The sequence below is a fragment of the Canis lupus genome, chromosome 32 (genome assembly GCF_011100685.1).
Source record: "Canis lupus familiaris isolate Mischka breed German Shepherd chromosome 32, alternate assembly UU_Cfam_GSD_1.0, whole genome shotgun sequence".
Taxonomy (NCBI): domain Eukaryota; kingdom Metazoa; phylum Chordata; class Mammalia; order Carnivora; family Canidae; genus Canis; species Canis lupus.
The window spans coordinates 30388138-30404599 of record NC_049253.1 but is presented as its reverse complement, the minus strand read 5'-3'; the positions used below and the strand labels follow the sequence as shown (position 1 = coordinate 30404599).

The window sequence follows — 16462 nt, the reverse complement described above, 5'->3', positions numbered from 1 at the left end:
TTCCAAGACTCCTTTCTTCTCCTCAGTGAGAAGGAGGTCAAATCACCTAAATATTTGGTAACCTTTTATGGTACCTAGTATGCGCCAATAACTTCTTCTGATCCTTCTCTCCAAGAACAATCTAATGGAATGCAATTTCCCTTCTTACTATTGGAGGTATTTTCAGGTACCTATACGTGACCATTTTTAAATACACTTTATTAAAAGAGTGAAGAGTTGTGGCTTAAAAATGGGATAGAATCTATGCCAGAGAGGCAAAAGGCATATGGCTTCTATTTTTCTTCTATATTTCTTATGAAGATATATTGTGCTATCTCAAAAGAATAAATATGGTTAGCTTTCAGATTTTCTAACAGTGAATTAGTTAAATAAAACGTTTTATTCACAGTAATAAAAAGGCTATTCCTTGACATTTTTGGATACTTCCAGCTAAATTAACATAGATTCAGTGACTTCCTTAGCAAGCCACAAAATCTTATTGCTTTTTTAAGTCATCAAGGAATTGCAGATATTAAGATTGCCTATCATATGGCAAAACATCTACTAACCTTCTCTCTTGGGTAATAATGAAACTGATTTGGAATTCTGATAAATTAACCTAAGGATATTTAATCCTGTTCAATTTATCTAATCCTCACAGAAAATTATTTTCCTCCTTCATTGATTTTATAGAAGAAAATTACCAAATTGCAGGTATATAACTGATATTTGCAGACAGAAATGAAGGTTATCTTTAGGAGAAACCAGTCTCAAACAAAAACACAGCCTTCTATATTGTCCCATACATATTATACGCTCTTTACCCATAGTGAGAAGGTAGGTCATTCGTCATTTCTTATTTATTCCCTGGCGTAATCAGATGACACTATGAAATCATGTGAGATGCTTCAAGCTCCTGTCAGGACATAAAACTCAAGACAACAGACAGCACAATAACCATTGTCAACAGGCAAACTCCAACAAAGTTTGGATTTGGATTTGGTTTCATGTTAAGGGAAGCAGATTTGCTCTGGTTTTTTAATAATTCATAAGAAACAGAAATCACAATGCATTGACTCAGCATCCACCTACAGAGTCCAAAAAAGCCGAAGTTCTCCCCCACTCACCCTCTTGTTCCACAGACATTTTGAAAATAAAGGGAAAAAAACCAGAAATGAAAAAAAGAGTGAGAAGGAACACAGATATGGTTTAAATAATTTCAAATCCTTATTAAACATCACTGAGATTGCATTTGATCCATCAGGCTGACTTTTTGTTCTCACCACTAAGACCTTGCAAAGAAACTGGGCATGCATGGTTTTGCCTTCCAGGGTTGACCTAGAACTATCTGGATGATGTGTATATGAATGTGGGTGTGCTTTAAGTCCATTTTATAAACACTGACACAGGACAATTCTTATCATTGGTAATAGTCTTTTGAGTCCAATCATGCAGAATAACAGGCATGTGCAAGATAGGTCTTGTTGCAAGATAAACATGGCAAGGTGAACAGTTTAATGCTAGACAAGGGTTGGGAGGTTTGTTTTCATTAGAATATACTGGCCATTGGTCCCACATAATCAAAAGTTAGATATACAGGAGTCCACATACAAACAGAGGCCTTCCATTTCAGCTTGACTGACCAAGGAAATGGGTCAGAGTGAACCATTTCAGACAAAGAAAGAACTAAGTGCCAAAACAGATAACAAAATCTTATATTTTAGTCACATGGAAAATGACTAATATATTTATTTACATTGTAACTTGTTTGTTGTTTTTACAGAAAGGAGTATCCCTGCTTGGTTTAATTTTATCTGTGGAAAATGTAGGACTCACAATTAAAATATTGGGGGGAGCTTGTGGGTGATAAGTGGGGGGTCTCTCTTCAGATCCAAAGTCATGGGGATCAAAGATTGCTGGGACAATATTATTCCTTCCTCTAAGCTGTAGAAGATAAATTTTTCAGCAAAGCCGGCTGACAACATTCTTTACCGAGCATAATGTTTTTAAGATTTTGATTATCATATGTTAAGAGAATTAAATAGAAGTAGGCTTTGTAGAATTTAGATTTTACAATGAATATTTAAAATTTAAAAGTCGGTTCTGCTTGGTTTTCCTCTGGCAGGTCATAAAAGGACTGGTGTATTCTCATCTATTCCACTTATTCCCTTTGTCGAGGTCTATTTTATGATTTCCCAGTCAGCTGGTATCAGCAGTCGTAGGCAATATTTTCTAATAATGGTAACAGATTGGGAAAAAAACTATTCCCTCAGCCCTCAATTAAATAGCTTGCTTCAATTGGAGGGAATTAGCCAGAACCAGGTCCACCCAAGTATACATTCCTACAAAGCTCAGTCATCAGATTCTTGAAGATGCAAGATTATCAGTGGTTCTTATTCCACAAGAAGAAATTTGGTTGTAAGGCCAATGTATCTCTTTTTAAAAATGAATACGATGACCAAAAACTAAATAAATATTTCAAAGTGGTGGTGATTTTGCCAAGCTCTCCCAAGAATTTCATTCCTTCTGCATGTGGGTGCACAGCCATCCCTCCCACAAAATACTACTAAACATTTCATTAAGGATCACTGCGAAACCATCAGCCCCATAGATGGAGAAAAGGTTAGGCCTCTCAGACTGCCAACTTCACATTCCTAAAGGAACCCCAACCACAGGCAGGACATTCCTTCTCCCAGTCATATAGTCCAGGTGACTTGATACTTCCAAGTGTGAAAAGCAAGAAAGTCCTTTGGAATTAATAGCTGACTATAGAGGAAATACTTGTTTCTTAAAGAGAAGACTCACTGCAGAACATAATACATTCTAAGATTTTGATAATAACAAAATCACCTCTGAAGATATTATAATAAAGTGGACCCAGGATAGTGAAGGGCTGGTGAGCTTTTGAAATGATTTTCTCTGTTGTCCTATTACCTATCTTGCTTTGATAACCTAGTAAAATTAATTCTATAAGCAGGCAAGAAGTCAAACTTTTTGCTTTATTGTCCATGATATGTCAATCTGAGGGATTTATTCCATTTTTTCTTGAGTATAAAGGAGATCTGGCTAAAAGTAACCAGCTCCTAAGAGCCATACAATGGGAGAGATCAGGCTCGCAGAGTGGAAGATAGCAATAGCAGGGGAGCATTACCTAGTTCTTGCTTGGTTTAATCTGCATGGGCAAAAAAAATCACCACTTCTGCACATATAAAAGATAACCTAACTGTCAAGAACTTCTAAGATGCTGGCTGGAGATTTCCTTCTGGCTTTTGATGTCATTCTGTGGCTGATGAAATTATCCTCGCGATTTACTTTCTTTCTAACAGCTGCCTGTTTCCTGCCCTTAATCGCAAGTGTTAGAAAGTCAGGCATAGAAAGGACACAGGTATAGCAAGAGAAAAATACAGAGAAAGGAGGTACAGGATAAGGTATTCTCATCTATTTAGAGTTTTTTTTTTAAAGGGGGTGGGTGGGTGGGAAGCATGACAGAAAGAGAAGTGAGAGAGCCCATGTGAGTGCAGAGGTTATCTTAAAAATCGGGTTGTTGGCAATATTAACCAAAAAAGAATGGCAGCAAGAGAAAGAAGCTGGGACACTTTCATTCCAGGGGACAAGCTGCACAGGCTAATGTTATTTTTTTTTTTCCTCTCGTTTTAAACAAATGACCTCTTGTCACGCATCCTACTGCGAAGCAATCTCATAAATGGTAGCATTGCTCTCATGGTGATGATGGGGGTTGGCTCTATTGCTTGAAAGAGACAAAGCTTCCCTATTGTTGTATTTAAGGCAGTTTTCAGAGCGCAGCATTCTTGTTTGCTCTATTTTCGAAGGGATTCTTTTGCCAGTCATAGCCCACTCATCAACCATCCATTTTGTGTGTTTCACTTCTTCTTCAGGTGAAATACCCCCACACTGGCGAGCACCAAAATGGTCAGAGTGCAAATAGCTGTGATGGGTACTTCACCAAAGTGAACAAGAAGGGAAGCCTCCACCAGGTCCCTGTTATTGCTGAGAAGTCACCCTGGTATTGCCTCGTATATAACCAAGATGTTTCACAGTGCCTTCTTAAGTGCTCAGGAGAGCACTTTCATTTGATTGGAGCTAATTCAGGTGATTTTGCTAAACATTGACACAAATGCTTCATGGCTTTTAAGACAAACTCATATTGCTAAAGCTATTTAGCAGCAGTAACTTATGGGTAGAGTTATTGCTGTCACATCAACTGTGGTACAAAACTCAGATTTATCAGCCCTTCTTCAATTGTTTGACTTTATGAAAATAAATAAACATGAAACATCCGCCATATTAAGAAGTCAGGGAAACCCCTGAGGAATAGTAATGTCTGTGGAAATGTTTTCAATTGCTGACCTGAGGATCACCCCATGTTATGGGTTTGTTTGTTTTTAAGAAATTAATATTTTTTAATTCCAGAAGAGGAAAGTAATATTTTTAAAACAAAATCATGGCAGGGTTTAAACCTGGGAAGTAGCACACTCATGGAAAACACAACCCACAATCTGAAAATAGGCTACGTAGGTTCATTTCCTATTAAGGACATCATCTGGAGGCAATTCCACTGTGTTCCAGGGAGGGATTCTTACCATCAGATATGGATGCGGTAACCCTGCCTCACCACCTGCCACTCTCTTTCCAGTTGTGACACATAATTTGTAAGGGACAAATGAAGTCTACTCTCTAAAATATGGATGCCGGTGTCTCCTAGTATCTGGGTAATGATCTCCTTGAGGAAGTCCTCCGTACTGCAATGCTACACTGGAAACCCTCCTACCTGCTCACTGTCAGAGAAAAGACCGTCAGCTATTATTCCCACATTCCTTCTAAAGGCCAAACCATTTAGTACCTGGAAACTGTCACCCTCTCCCGCCCCCACACTGTACATAAGCATCACATATGTTCTTTCTACAAATTGGTATACAGGTGCCATTTAATCAGTTCAAATTTGGAAGCTACATCTTCAAGGGTCCGAGAGAGCTCACTCCCCCCATATTTTCCCCCTTTTACATGTTTTCTTATAAGACATACAGCTTAATCAATTAACAAACTAAATAGCTTATATACTGGCAATATATTACAGATGGGTTTATGTCAGAGTAATAGATCACATGAAATGGACCGTATGGTACCCCAGTGCATGATGTCTTGGTAGAGCCCTGAGGACACTGACAGTAGCATCTCTAAGTAAGTAGTGCTGTATGAATACAGACACATGCGGATCTGTATCTACATCCATCTGACTAAGCCAAAGGAGCAGGTAGATGCAAGATAGAGACACACACATGCTGGATGGGGCCACTGCACACCTTGTCATGCCATTTGAAAGGGCAATTACAGGTTGCTGGTTTTGCAGCCATTAAAATTACACTTTATGGAAAAGGCTTTTCTAGTTGTGTTTGAGTTGCTTTCTGGAGGAAGCATCATAGGAGGAAGACCAAAGCTAGAGCAACTAGAAGTTAAATATACATTTAGCTTAGCTGCAATACAGAACTCTGGAGAAGAAGCAGGCTGAACGACTGGTTTCAATTTTAGGCTTGGATTCTCTCTCTTGCCATTTTCTTGTAGTTGCATGTCTGCGTTTGTGTGTGTGCGTGTCTGTGTGTGTGTGTGTGTGTGTGTGTGTGTTCCATCACATCATCTCCTGAAGAACGCTGGGTTTCGCAGGCAGGCGGCTAGTCACCTGCAACAACCCAGGGGTCCTGCTGAGGCTTCCAGGCTGCTGTCAGTGTCAGAGGCCAGGGTCTGGTCGGTGGACATGGAGGAGATGTCGTTGACAGACGAAGATGGAGGGAGACTCTCACTGCTGTTCACTGCTGCACCTGTGCTAAGAAAATGAAGACCAACATGACTAAATCTAGAACTAGACTCAATGTCATTCAGGATGCAGGCATGGGCAAATACAAGAGGTGATGTCTAATCCATCGTTCATTCAACAGGTCTTCGTAGAACAACTAATCCAAGGCACTGTGTTAGATGGTGAAAATCAAAACAGCAACCCAGAGTCCCGGGTCACAAGATATTCACTCTACCTTGGAAACCACTTGTAATGCTCTTAAAAGAAAACAAAAGCAAGCAAACAAAAATATCCTACTAAAAACCCCAGTCACCTCTCTTGCCTCCCATATTGTCATATAATTGGTCTGTGTAAAGCAAAGGCATTTGCATTTTTTAAAAGCTCCTAGACACTGTGTAGTAAAAGGTTGAAGACCACTGTCCTACTGAGGAAGATGAGCAGAACCTTTTAATGTAATGATCTGAACCTGGATGTTTTTAATGCAGGGCTTTTTTTTTTTTTTTTTTTTTTTTAATGCAGGGCTTTTAAAAGAAACACATGTAAGAGTCCTATCCCAAAACTTTGGGCTGAGTTGGGAGTCCAGCAAACAGAATTACTTGGAGACTACAGCTCTTGAGAAATGAAGGTATATTAAATAAATATTATTGTAGTCATTAATGTGATATCAAACAAAATCCATATAGAAAGGCTATGTAGGACTTACAGTGAAACTTACCATAGACATAATAATAATAATAAATAATAATAATAAATAATAATAATAATAATAATAGAAGAAGCCAGACCACTTTTTTTTTTAAAGTAAGCTCCATGCTAGAGCATACTTTTTGATTGTGGCTTACTTTCTAGCAGGCTTGCTTACCCGGTGGTGATCTACAAAAAAAAAAAAAAACCTAAATTCCTAAAATTAAATTGAAAAGAAATATCTTATTTATCTGCTCTATGTGAATATAACGATTTTAAAACTCTGACAAGAAACTTGCTCATGGTAATCACTCAGTAATACTTGCTAAGTTATAATATCTTTGAGAACTACAAAGAACAGGTAAGCCAGAGTCATTGTAAAATATGATTAAACCATAGCACCTTGAGAACAGTTTACTTTTCCTTTTTATATATTCTTTATACTTAAGCAACATAGGTAATAAAATGCATGTTTTATGAAATAGTTTGCTACTAAAAATATCTGTAAATCATCTAATAAAATCAGAGATGAGGAAATCTCACTAAAATGTTATCTTATTTGAGTAAACATAGTGTGCAAGATATACCTGGTGAAAAATAACAAATCCAAAATACATTACGGAAGTGCTATCACAAAGATCTAATAAATCAGAAAAAATCTATAACGAACTTATATGACCCAAAACCAAAAAACAAACAACCTGACTTAGAAAAATGGGCAGAGGACCTGAATCGATATTTTTCCAAAGAAGACATACAGATGGCCAACAGATCCATGAAAAGATGCTCCATATAACACATCATCAGGGAAATGCAAATCAAACTGAGAAAGACATATCACTTGACACTTGGCAGAATGGCTAGCATAAAAAAATAAAAAAAAAAAAAACAAGTGTTGATGAGAATGTGTAGAAAACTGAATATTCATATGCTGTTGATGGGAATGTAAATTGATACAGTTACTGTGTAAAACAGTATGGAGTTTCCTCAAAAAATTAAAAATAGAAATACCATATAATACAATATTTTCATTACTATTTACCCAAAGGAAACAACACTGATTTGAAAAAATATATGCACCACTATGTTTATTATAATATTATATAATGGAATGTCACACAGCCATTTGAAAAGATGAGACTGTGCCATTTGCAACAGCAGGGATGGACTTAGAGGGTATTATACCAAGTGAAATAAGGCAAAATGAGAAAGACAAATACCATATGATTTCACTCATATATGGAATCTAAAAAACAAAACAAATGCATAAACAAACAAACAAACAAAAAGCAAAATCAGTCCTATAAACACAGAGAGCAAACTGATGGGTGCCAGAGGGCAGAAGGGTAGGAGGATGGTCATAAATGGGCGAAGGGGAGGAGGAGATACAGGTTTCTAGATATGGAATGAGTAAGTCACAGGAATAAAAGGCACAGCATGGGGAATATACTCAATAGTATTGTAATAATATTGTAAGTGTAACAACACTTGCAGTGAACACAGCGTAAGTGTAGAGAAGTGGAACCACCTGAAACTTATGTAACATTGTAAAATTTTTAAAAAATTTAAAGATCTATCAAGTGGAGAGATTAACACAGTCTCTTTGCTCCTGGAGTAGACATCTCTTCCCTATGGAAAAATGTGATTAAAATGTGACAATATGTGGAAAGGACCCATACACATAAGCTAAGAAAGATCATATGTATTTTATAAGTATTTTAAATTTTTATTTGTTGATTATAAACATATTTATGTAGATTATGGGGAATGTGAAAGAATACAAAAAAAGGGAACAATAGGCACTGATCCTCAAATAAATAATAACTTAAACTTTGGGTGTAAATGATTTTGCGACTGGCTTCTTTCATATAGCATAATGTTTTCAAAGTTCATTCATACTGTACCATGTAGCAATACTTTGTCCCTTTTTACTACTGAATAACACTCCATTGTGTGACTATGTCACTTTTGTTTACCTATTTATTTGTTGATGGGCATTAGATGGACAGGCCATTTCTATTTTTGGCTACTATGAATAATGTTGTTATGAACTTTCATATACAGGTTTTTATTCTTTTGGGCAAATACCTAAAGAGTGGAGTTGGTAGATCATAAATTAGCTGTATGTTTGACATTGGAGAAATTAACAGTTTTTCAAAGTGGCTACACCAGTTTACATTCCTACCAGCAGTGTATGAGGGCTTCAATTTTCTCTCCAGTACCCCTCACTATCTTTTTATTGTTGCTATCCCAGTGTACGTTAAATGGTATCTCATTGTGGTTTGCTGTTGTTGTTGTTATTGTTTTTAATTTATTTATTCATGAGAGACACAGAGTGAGAGGCAGAGACATAGGCAGAGGGAGAAGCAGGCTCCCTGTGGGGAGCCCAATGTGAGACTCGACCCCAGGACCCTGGGATGACACCCTGAGCCAAAGGCAGACGCTCAACCACTGAGCCACCCAGGCATCCCTCTCATTGTGGTTTGATTTGTACTTGCCTAGTGACTAATGATGTTGAGTGTCTTTGCATGTGCTTGTTGGCCATTTGTGTATCGCTTTGGAGAAATGTTTATTCAGATCTTATGGTCATTTTTTAAAAAGATTTTATTTATTTACTCTTGAGAAACAGAAAGAGAGGCAGAGACACAGGCAGAGGGAGAAGCAGGCTCCATGCAGTGAGCCCGACGTGGGACTCTATCTGGGGTCCTCAGGATCAGGCCCTGGGCCGAAGGCAGGCACTAAACCGCTAAGCCACCCAGGCTGCCCCTTATGGCCATTTTTAAATTGTGTTATTTTCTTTTTATTATTAAATTGTAAGAGTTCTTTATGTATTCAGGATACAAGTATCTTATTATATAAGATTTGCAAATGTTTTCCTCCTATCCTATGGATTGTCTTTTAACTTTCCCTATGGTGTCTTTTGAAACACATGTGTTTTTTTAACTTTGATAAAGTTGAATTTACCTATTTTTTTCCTTTTGCCACTGTGCTTTTCTTGAGAAAGAAACCCTTTCTTACATATAACCCAAGATCCTAAAAATTTAGTGTACTTTCATATAAGAGTTTTAAAATCATAGCTTTTACACTTAAGTCTATGATCCATTTTGATCCATTCTTAGGTACTATATGAGGTAGGAGTCTACCCTCCTTCTTTTGTATGTGAATATCTAGCTGTCCTACCACTATTTTTGGAAAGACAATTCTTTGCCCATGCAGTTGTCTTGAAATCTTTGTTACAAATCAAAAGACCATAAACATAAGGGTTTATTTCTGGGCTCTCAATTTTATTTCATTGATCTATACGTACAGGCCAATACCACACTGTCATGAGCATTGCAACTTTGCGGTAAATTTTGAAATCAGGAAGTGTGAATCCTCCAACTTTTTATTTTTTTCAAGATTATTTTAGCTGCTCTGTATCCCCTGTATTTCCATGTGAATTTTAAGAACAGCTGTCAATTTCAGCAAAGAAAAAGGCAGCTGTGACTATGATGAGTGTTTAATCTGTAGATGAATTTGCAGAGTATTGTCATTGTAACAATATTAAATCTAATTAGTGACTGAATGGAAGTCTTTCCATTATTTAGGTCTTTAATTTCTTTCAACAATGTTTTACTGTTTTCAGAGTAAAAATTTACAATTCTTTGTAAATTTGTATTTTATTCTTTTTGATGTTATCGTAGATGGAATTGTTTTCTGTTCATTGAGAGTATATAGAAATAGAAGTGATTGAATAAATAAGAAGTCTCAATGTCAAGGATTGGAGACCAAATGGATCAAATGATGACATATATATCTAATGAGTGTTATAATTAATCAAACTGCCTATGTTAACGAGGAAGATTTTTGTTAGTGTGCTTTATTTAAATTATGACAAAATAATCAGTTTGAAAGTTTTAAAATAAAGTTTTGGCATAATACAAATAAAAAACTACTTAAAAGTATCTCTACATAATAGTTCTGATCTTCTCTTGAGCTAGGGTTTTTCTCCTTTTCTGGCTGAAGCTGGCTATGGACATGTTCTGACGGGCACAGTTAAAGTTGAGTATTGACTCAAACAAGGGTGAGATAGAACCTAGGTGAGGCGAGGCTCCCTTTTAAGAACACAATTTGATTTTTGCAAATAAACAGAAACCTGTAACAATGGCAGCTAGAGAAATTACACAAAGAACTTTGAGGAAATTTCCCCAGAAAAACAAATTTACATGTATAAATAATACTGAATGAAAGCAACAAAACTGAAAGTAGTGTTTAATAAACTCTTCATATAAGAAGGGATCATACTGCAGATTATAAGATACACAGCACCCCCACTGCAGCTATTTTAATAATCAGCATATTGTGGAGCATTCTAAGTGTTATTTCATGTAAGCGATCTCAGTGTTACACAGTTTTGCTACATGATTACCTCAGTTTGTTTTCCTTGCTTCTTTCTATTTCTTTCATTATACTTCTTCATTACTCCTATCTCCCTCAATCTCTACTATTCAGCAAAGAATAAGCACTCAATTTAACAAAGCACTGAGTATCTTTTGTGTGTACTCCTCCAGAGAGGTGTTGTAAATGAAACCAAATTTCTCCCTTCGATGAAACTAATGAAACCACTAACCTATTTTTTGCTAAGGGAAGCCATTCTGTTGTAGTTGTCTTTCTCTGTTCATCAGCTGGCTATCTTCTATGCTGGAATGATCCTGCCCTTTATTTTATCAATATTGAATGCAAATTATAGTTAGTATTCAATCATTCAAAGTTCAGAATCTTTATCAACTATATTTCTATGGTTTCATAGACTATTGTTAATAATTTTTACAGCACAAATTCATTAGGAGATGTCTTCTCTTCTAATGCTTCCTCTATAAAATTCCCATTACATCTGCTTGTTGTATGAGAATGGGTCTTCTCAGTATAGAGAGAACTATAATGAAACAATCATGTGTATAGTCTAGCAGTGTGCTAGACTTAGAGTGGCTTCTGAGATCCAAGTATTAGCATTAGCATCTCTTTCCAACTCTGCCTTCATTGATGTTACAGCAGCAGTTTGAAATTGGTCATAATAAGAATAATTATACCACAGAAATTGGTAAATGCCATTAATCAGTCCTCTAAAAAAAGATGGTTGTTAAACATCACCTAGTCCCTCACTACTACACACAAAAAACTTTTGTTTCTTAGTGACTACTTCTATTGCACTATAATACATACTCTCTTGACTGTAGCCACTTCTGACTTTACTGGATGATCCTTTCAGGTCTCTTTTTATGTAGGTAATAAATAAACTTTGTAAACCATAAAACCAAACACAAATAAAAGAGTCAAGACATGGAACTTGGCTTCAAATTGTTAATTTACTGCCAAACAGTTTGTGAAAATACCTTAAATTGAACTGAACTGACTTGAATTTGATTATATTGTTCACTTACCCTGGATACTCTAGCAGTGTGATAAATATCCCTTCCTTCTATATTTTTTTCCAGAAGAACCAGTAGAGAAATGCATTTTTTGAAGTTTGCCATCAATAAAGCATTACAAATATTTGTTGATTAAAATTCTACTAAAAGTAACTGAAGATAGTAATAGGGTTGCAAATGAGGAACAGTAGCTACTTTCAACATTACTTGACAAAAAAAAAAAAAGCTTTCATGGAAAGAAGTTACACTAATGAAAATTTCTAAAACTAGAAGTATGTAGCCAAAAAATATTCACTATTTCAGGGAAAATGTTCTGTTTTTCTAAAGGGAATTATTTTCCTGACCCATCCATATATAAAAATAGACACAGAGAATTAAAAGAAATACTAGAATAAAAAAAAATCACTGAGATATATTCCCTTCCTTTTATGCATCATCTTGAGCCTCAACTTGTTTGGGGCTGAGATTTTGAAATAAAAAAATTGTAACTAAAAAAAATTGTAACTACTGGACTAGATCAGTGACTCTAATTTGGAAAGACACACTGCCATAGCTTGTGGAATATGGTGAGTGGTGGGGGCTGGGGTTGTATATTAGTCATCTGGGAAATTTTATCTGTCATTTAAAGATTCTATAAAATCTCTACCCATCTTGATGGGTTAGAGATAAAGCTAAGCACCTTTATTTTGGTGAGTCATTGCTACTTATGCAAGGCTTACTTCTTGGCTGGAAAGGGAGTAGTGAATGGACTGAGAAATTTTAGATTAATGATCTCCTCTATTTGTTCTAGTTCTAATATTTATAAAAAATGCTTTAGAAGAAAATTAATTTCTATACTTGGTCTGCTATTCCCTTAGCAGTCTTTACAAATCAATTCAGAAATAGCCATGCTATTCTTGAAAATAAATCACTATGCAAGTGAAATCAGATAGCAGAAGGGAGTACAATTATTTATTTAGAAACATATCTGAGGTTTAGATTTATTTCTTATTGATACACAACTCCATCAATGAATTTCAAGCCTATATATTATTCTTCAAATGCACATTTAACTTCCTATTTATATTTTAAAAGTATCACTAAAACATGAGTTTTGGTATTAGAACAATTTTGTTACTAAGAAACTGCATTAGCTTATTCTCTTGCTGCCAGGTTCCTAGTGTTGCCATGACTTAATATTCTAGGAGTCTATGTTGTAATATTACTTCATCTTAGCTATTGACAAAATAAAATATGATATGTAAACAGTAATGAAAAAAGGTGAACACAATGAAGAATGCAAAAAAGCTTTTTCAAGTTTTCTTAGTAATTGTTTCTTTTTCCTAGCACATTCTACAGAATATATATATACACACATCACATGTGTGTACACACATCCGCATGCACACACACACAGTAGCATGCTGGTAAAAATTTAATAATTTAAATTTTAAATTTAATTAATTAATTAATTAAAATATAGGGACTAGTAGGATCCATAAGAAGGCAATATCTTATTCTTTGAGAAGACATAAAAAGTCTTTTAGGACAAATATGAAAAAATATTTTGGGAAAAGGTAGTATTTGGTAAAAGAACAATTTAGAATGGGTAGTATTCTAAGAGGTGGGGATTCAGTCAAGCAAAATAGTGGTAACATGGGATTCTACAATAGATGTAGTGTGAAAATTGGAAAAACCAGGGGAATATTATAGAGGGTTGTCAATATCAGGAAAAGGTTAGTAGGCTTAAACTGGACATGATACAAAGCCACTGGAGAGTACTTGGCAGTGGAATTCCCAAGCATGTAGTCTTGCAAGATCAATTTAGGTAGAGATTAAAGTCAGCAAGATTACTTCAGGAAAACTTTAATCATGGTGGTGTTAATGGGAAGGGTTGGTAGCAACTGGGTGTAAGACAGCCAGCAAGCAGAACTTTTAGGATGTGGGAAGTCACTGTCAGTAATAATGTAAGTATGGAGTATAAGGTCAATCAGGGGTTTCAGACTGAGAGGCTGAGAAAATAGAGCTGCCATTAATAGAAATGGGAAAATTGAGAGAAAAATTTACTACTGGGATGAGTGAATCTATAGAATGATGGGTTTGATTTTAAATAAGTTGAATCTGAATTGACAGCAATTTTATACACCCTGGTCCAGTATTCTAATTCTCTAAGGCTAATTTATATCTATCATTAAATAACTTAGTGGAATGCCTTTATTTTCCAGCCCCCCCCCCCCCCAGAAATAACAAACCATGATATAAAATAGTCTGGTTTTTTTCACCTTTAATGTATTTCTTGCAAACTTAAATGTTTACTTGGTCAGGATTTTGGTCCACCTATTCATAGCATGCAGTTGTATATGTAAGTAATTTTAGATACTATTCAGAATATTATCCAGCACTTGAGATTAGGGAGAAAAAAATGACTATGCAACCTTTTAATATCACACTTGAACCTTTTTTAAAAAGCCCACCTAAGGGTCACCTGTCTGTTTTGTCGAACACAACTTTGTTTGACTTAATATTCTCAATTGATTAGGAGCTAAATGCTTTACAACACTGTGAACTTGTATAAAACTAATAAAATATAATTATCATTTTTTTTCTGCCCAGTAGAAAAGATAACCACAAAGATAAGTTTGGTTATCCTGTAGGACATTTACAAATTTTAGGTTAATTTAGTGATCTTATTTCAGTATTATTTTTTTCCACAGACTACATAAATCCTAATTTCTCATATCTTCATTGAACTACCTTTGCCATTCTGCCATTTCCCTCACTAATGAGTTATAAGAAACTTCTACATGTATCCACCTTTTTTTGAATTGATAAGTATAGTTTTAATGATTGAAGAATTATGCCTTGATTATATACAAACTTCATTCCCTTACCAAATATTTAAACCTTTTTTTTTGTATGGCAGCCCACTCATCCCATCCCTTTAATGATTAATTGATCTCACTTGTATCATCCTCAGTCCCTTTTTGTCTTCCCTGAACTGTACAGTTGGCATAAATGAATCCTGAGAATAAGACTTTTGTGGAAGTGTTATGAAAGTGTTTAAAGGAAAACTGTGGATTTTATGTCATCACAGATGAACTGTTGTAGTGACCTGATTGGAGCTGAGGGGAAGATGGAAGTGGAAAAAGAAGAATTTGGGATGTCCTGAAGTAGGTGGCATGATCCCAAGCTCCTTGAAAAAATGAAAGAAGATGAATTAATGATAACTTGAATTAAAGATGAACAGAAGAGAGCCTGAAAAAAATTTGGTCTAGAGCTCTTAGGCCACCTTCACTGGATCCTGGTATTTTGACTTCTTAATGATTATAGAAAAACATGTTCTGGTCAATATGGAAATTCTTTTTTTTTAAATTTTATTTATTTATTCATGAGAGACAGAGAGAGACAGAGAGAGAGGCAGAGACACAGGCAGAGGGAGAAGCAGGCTCCATGCAGGGAGCCTGATGTGGGACTTGATCCTGGGTCTCCAGGATCACGCCCTGAGCTGAAGGCAGGCACTAAAACGCTGGGCCACCCAAGGATCCCCCATTATGCAAATTCTTAAAACAAGGAGTTTTTCTGTCCTGGTAGGTGGCATCTTGAGGTTGTTAGATTCAGCCTTTGGGTTCCTTAATCAGCAGCAGACAGAACATGCAGGTAAGTTAGGCACCACTTCTACAGACCCGTATCAGTCTGGATGCTAGAATGAGTGGGGTGGGCAAACAACCACAGTGATTTCCTTCACCTTCTTCGAGGAAAGGAAAGACTTGGGATAGAATTGGACAGTACTCGAATGAGAAAAACATGTCATAACTGAACTGTCTGTTTTAGCATCATAGTGATTTGGGGGCAAGCCAGTTGTTCAAAGAGTAGTATCAGTATGAAGAATTGCTTAATTCATCCTACATCTTTTTTCCTGAAACAATTTAAAGTGCATGAGGAAAAAAAAATTGTTTATCAAAGGTAGGGAGCCAAATCTATTTTCCTCTAAACAACTTCTCATTTGCAGCCTACATTCTTGCCAGCATGAGTTGAGTGTAGTTTAAAGCTAGAGATAAGCTATCATATTTTCTAAAACTCTTTATATATATCCCTCACATTCAGAACATAGGTCTTAGGAAAAATATATTAGCACCGAGTGTCAGCAAATTATTTCAAGTAATCCTAAAGCACTTACTAGGATCAGCAGAATATGTACAGGATACGTACAAATGTGCATTTGATTCTGTGGATGGCAAACTGAAAGATTCTCCACTGTGACTTTAATCAGAACCCATCTTACTGCTTTAACTACTGTCACACCAACCTTGGGAAGAATTTCAACAATGGAGTGACTGAGAAAAAAGGTTTTGGCTGGATGGATTCCCGACCTCTACATTGATATGGTGGTCAGAGCACATGATGGCCGTGTTTTGATGAGAAGCAGTTACCCTTTAACCAGCCCATTTTAACATTTCTTCAACAGTCACTATTATCTTAAAATGAGTCTGAAAGAACTCTTGTGCTGGTCATCATAATCAGAATAATCAGAATGAATGCCACACTACGTATCAAAAGGAATAGACCAAAAATCACTAGAGAGAAATAATCATGTGATTGGCTG

At 35.9% G+C, this 16462-nt stretch overlaps 1 protein-coding gene across 9 annotated transcripts in view; it reads right to left on the bottom strand.

Moving 5' to 3' along the window:
* Window positions 1-821: 821 nt before the first annotated feature.
* MAPK10 (mitogen-activated protein kinase 10) overlaps window positions 822-16462 on the bottom strand; it is a 305461-nt gene continuing 289820 nt past the window's right edge. For 6 of the 9 annotated variants that reach the window (XM_038582223.1, XM_038582226.1, XM_038582228.1 and 3 more), the window contains one exon: window positions 5671-5813. In XM_038582223.1, coding sequence (XP_038438151.1) covers window positions 5671-5813 — 143 coding nt within the window. Of the gene's footprint in view, window positions 5819-16462 lie in introns of all 9 variants that reach the window. The other 3 variants (XM_038582225.1, XM_038582221.1, XM_038582229.1) reach the window with 2 other exon arrangements.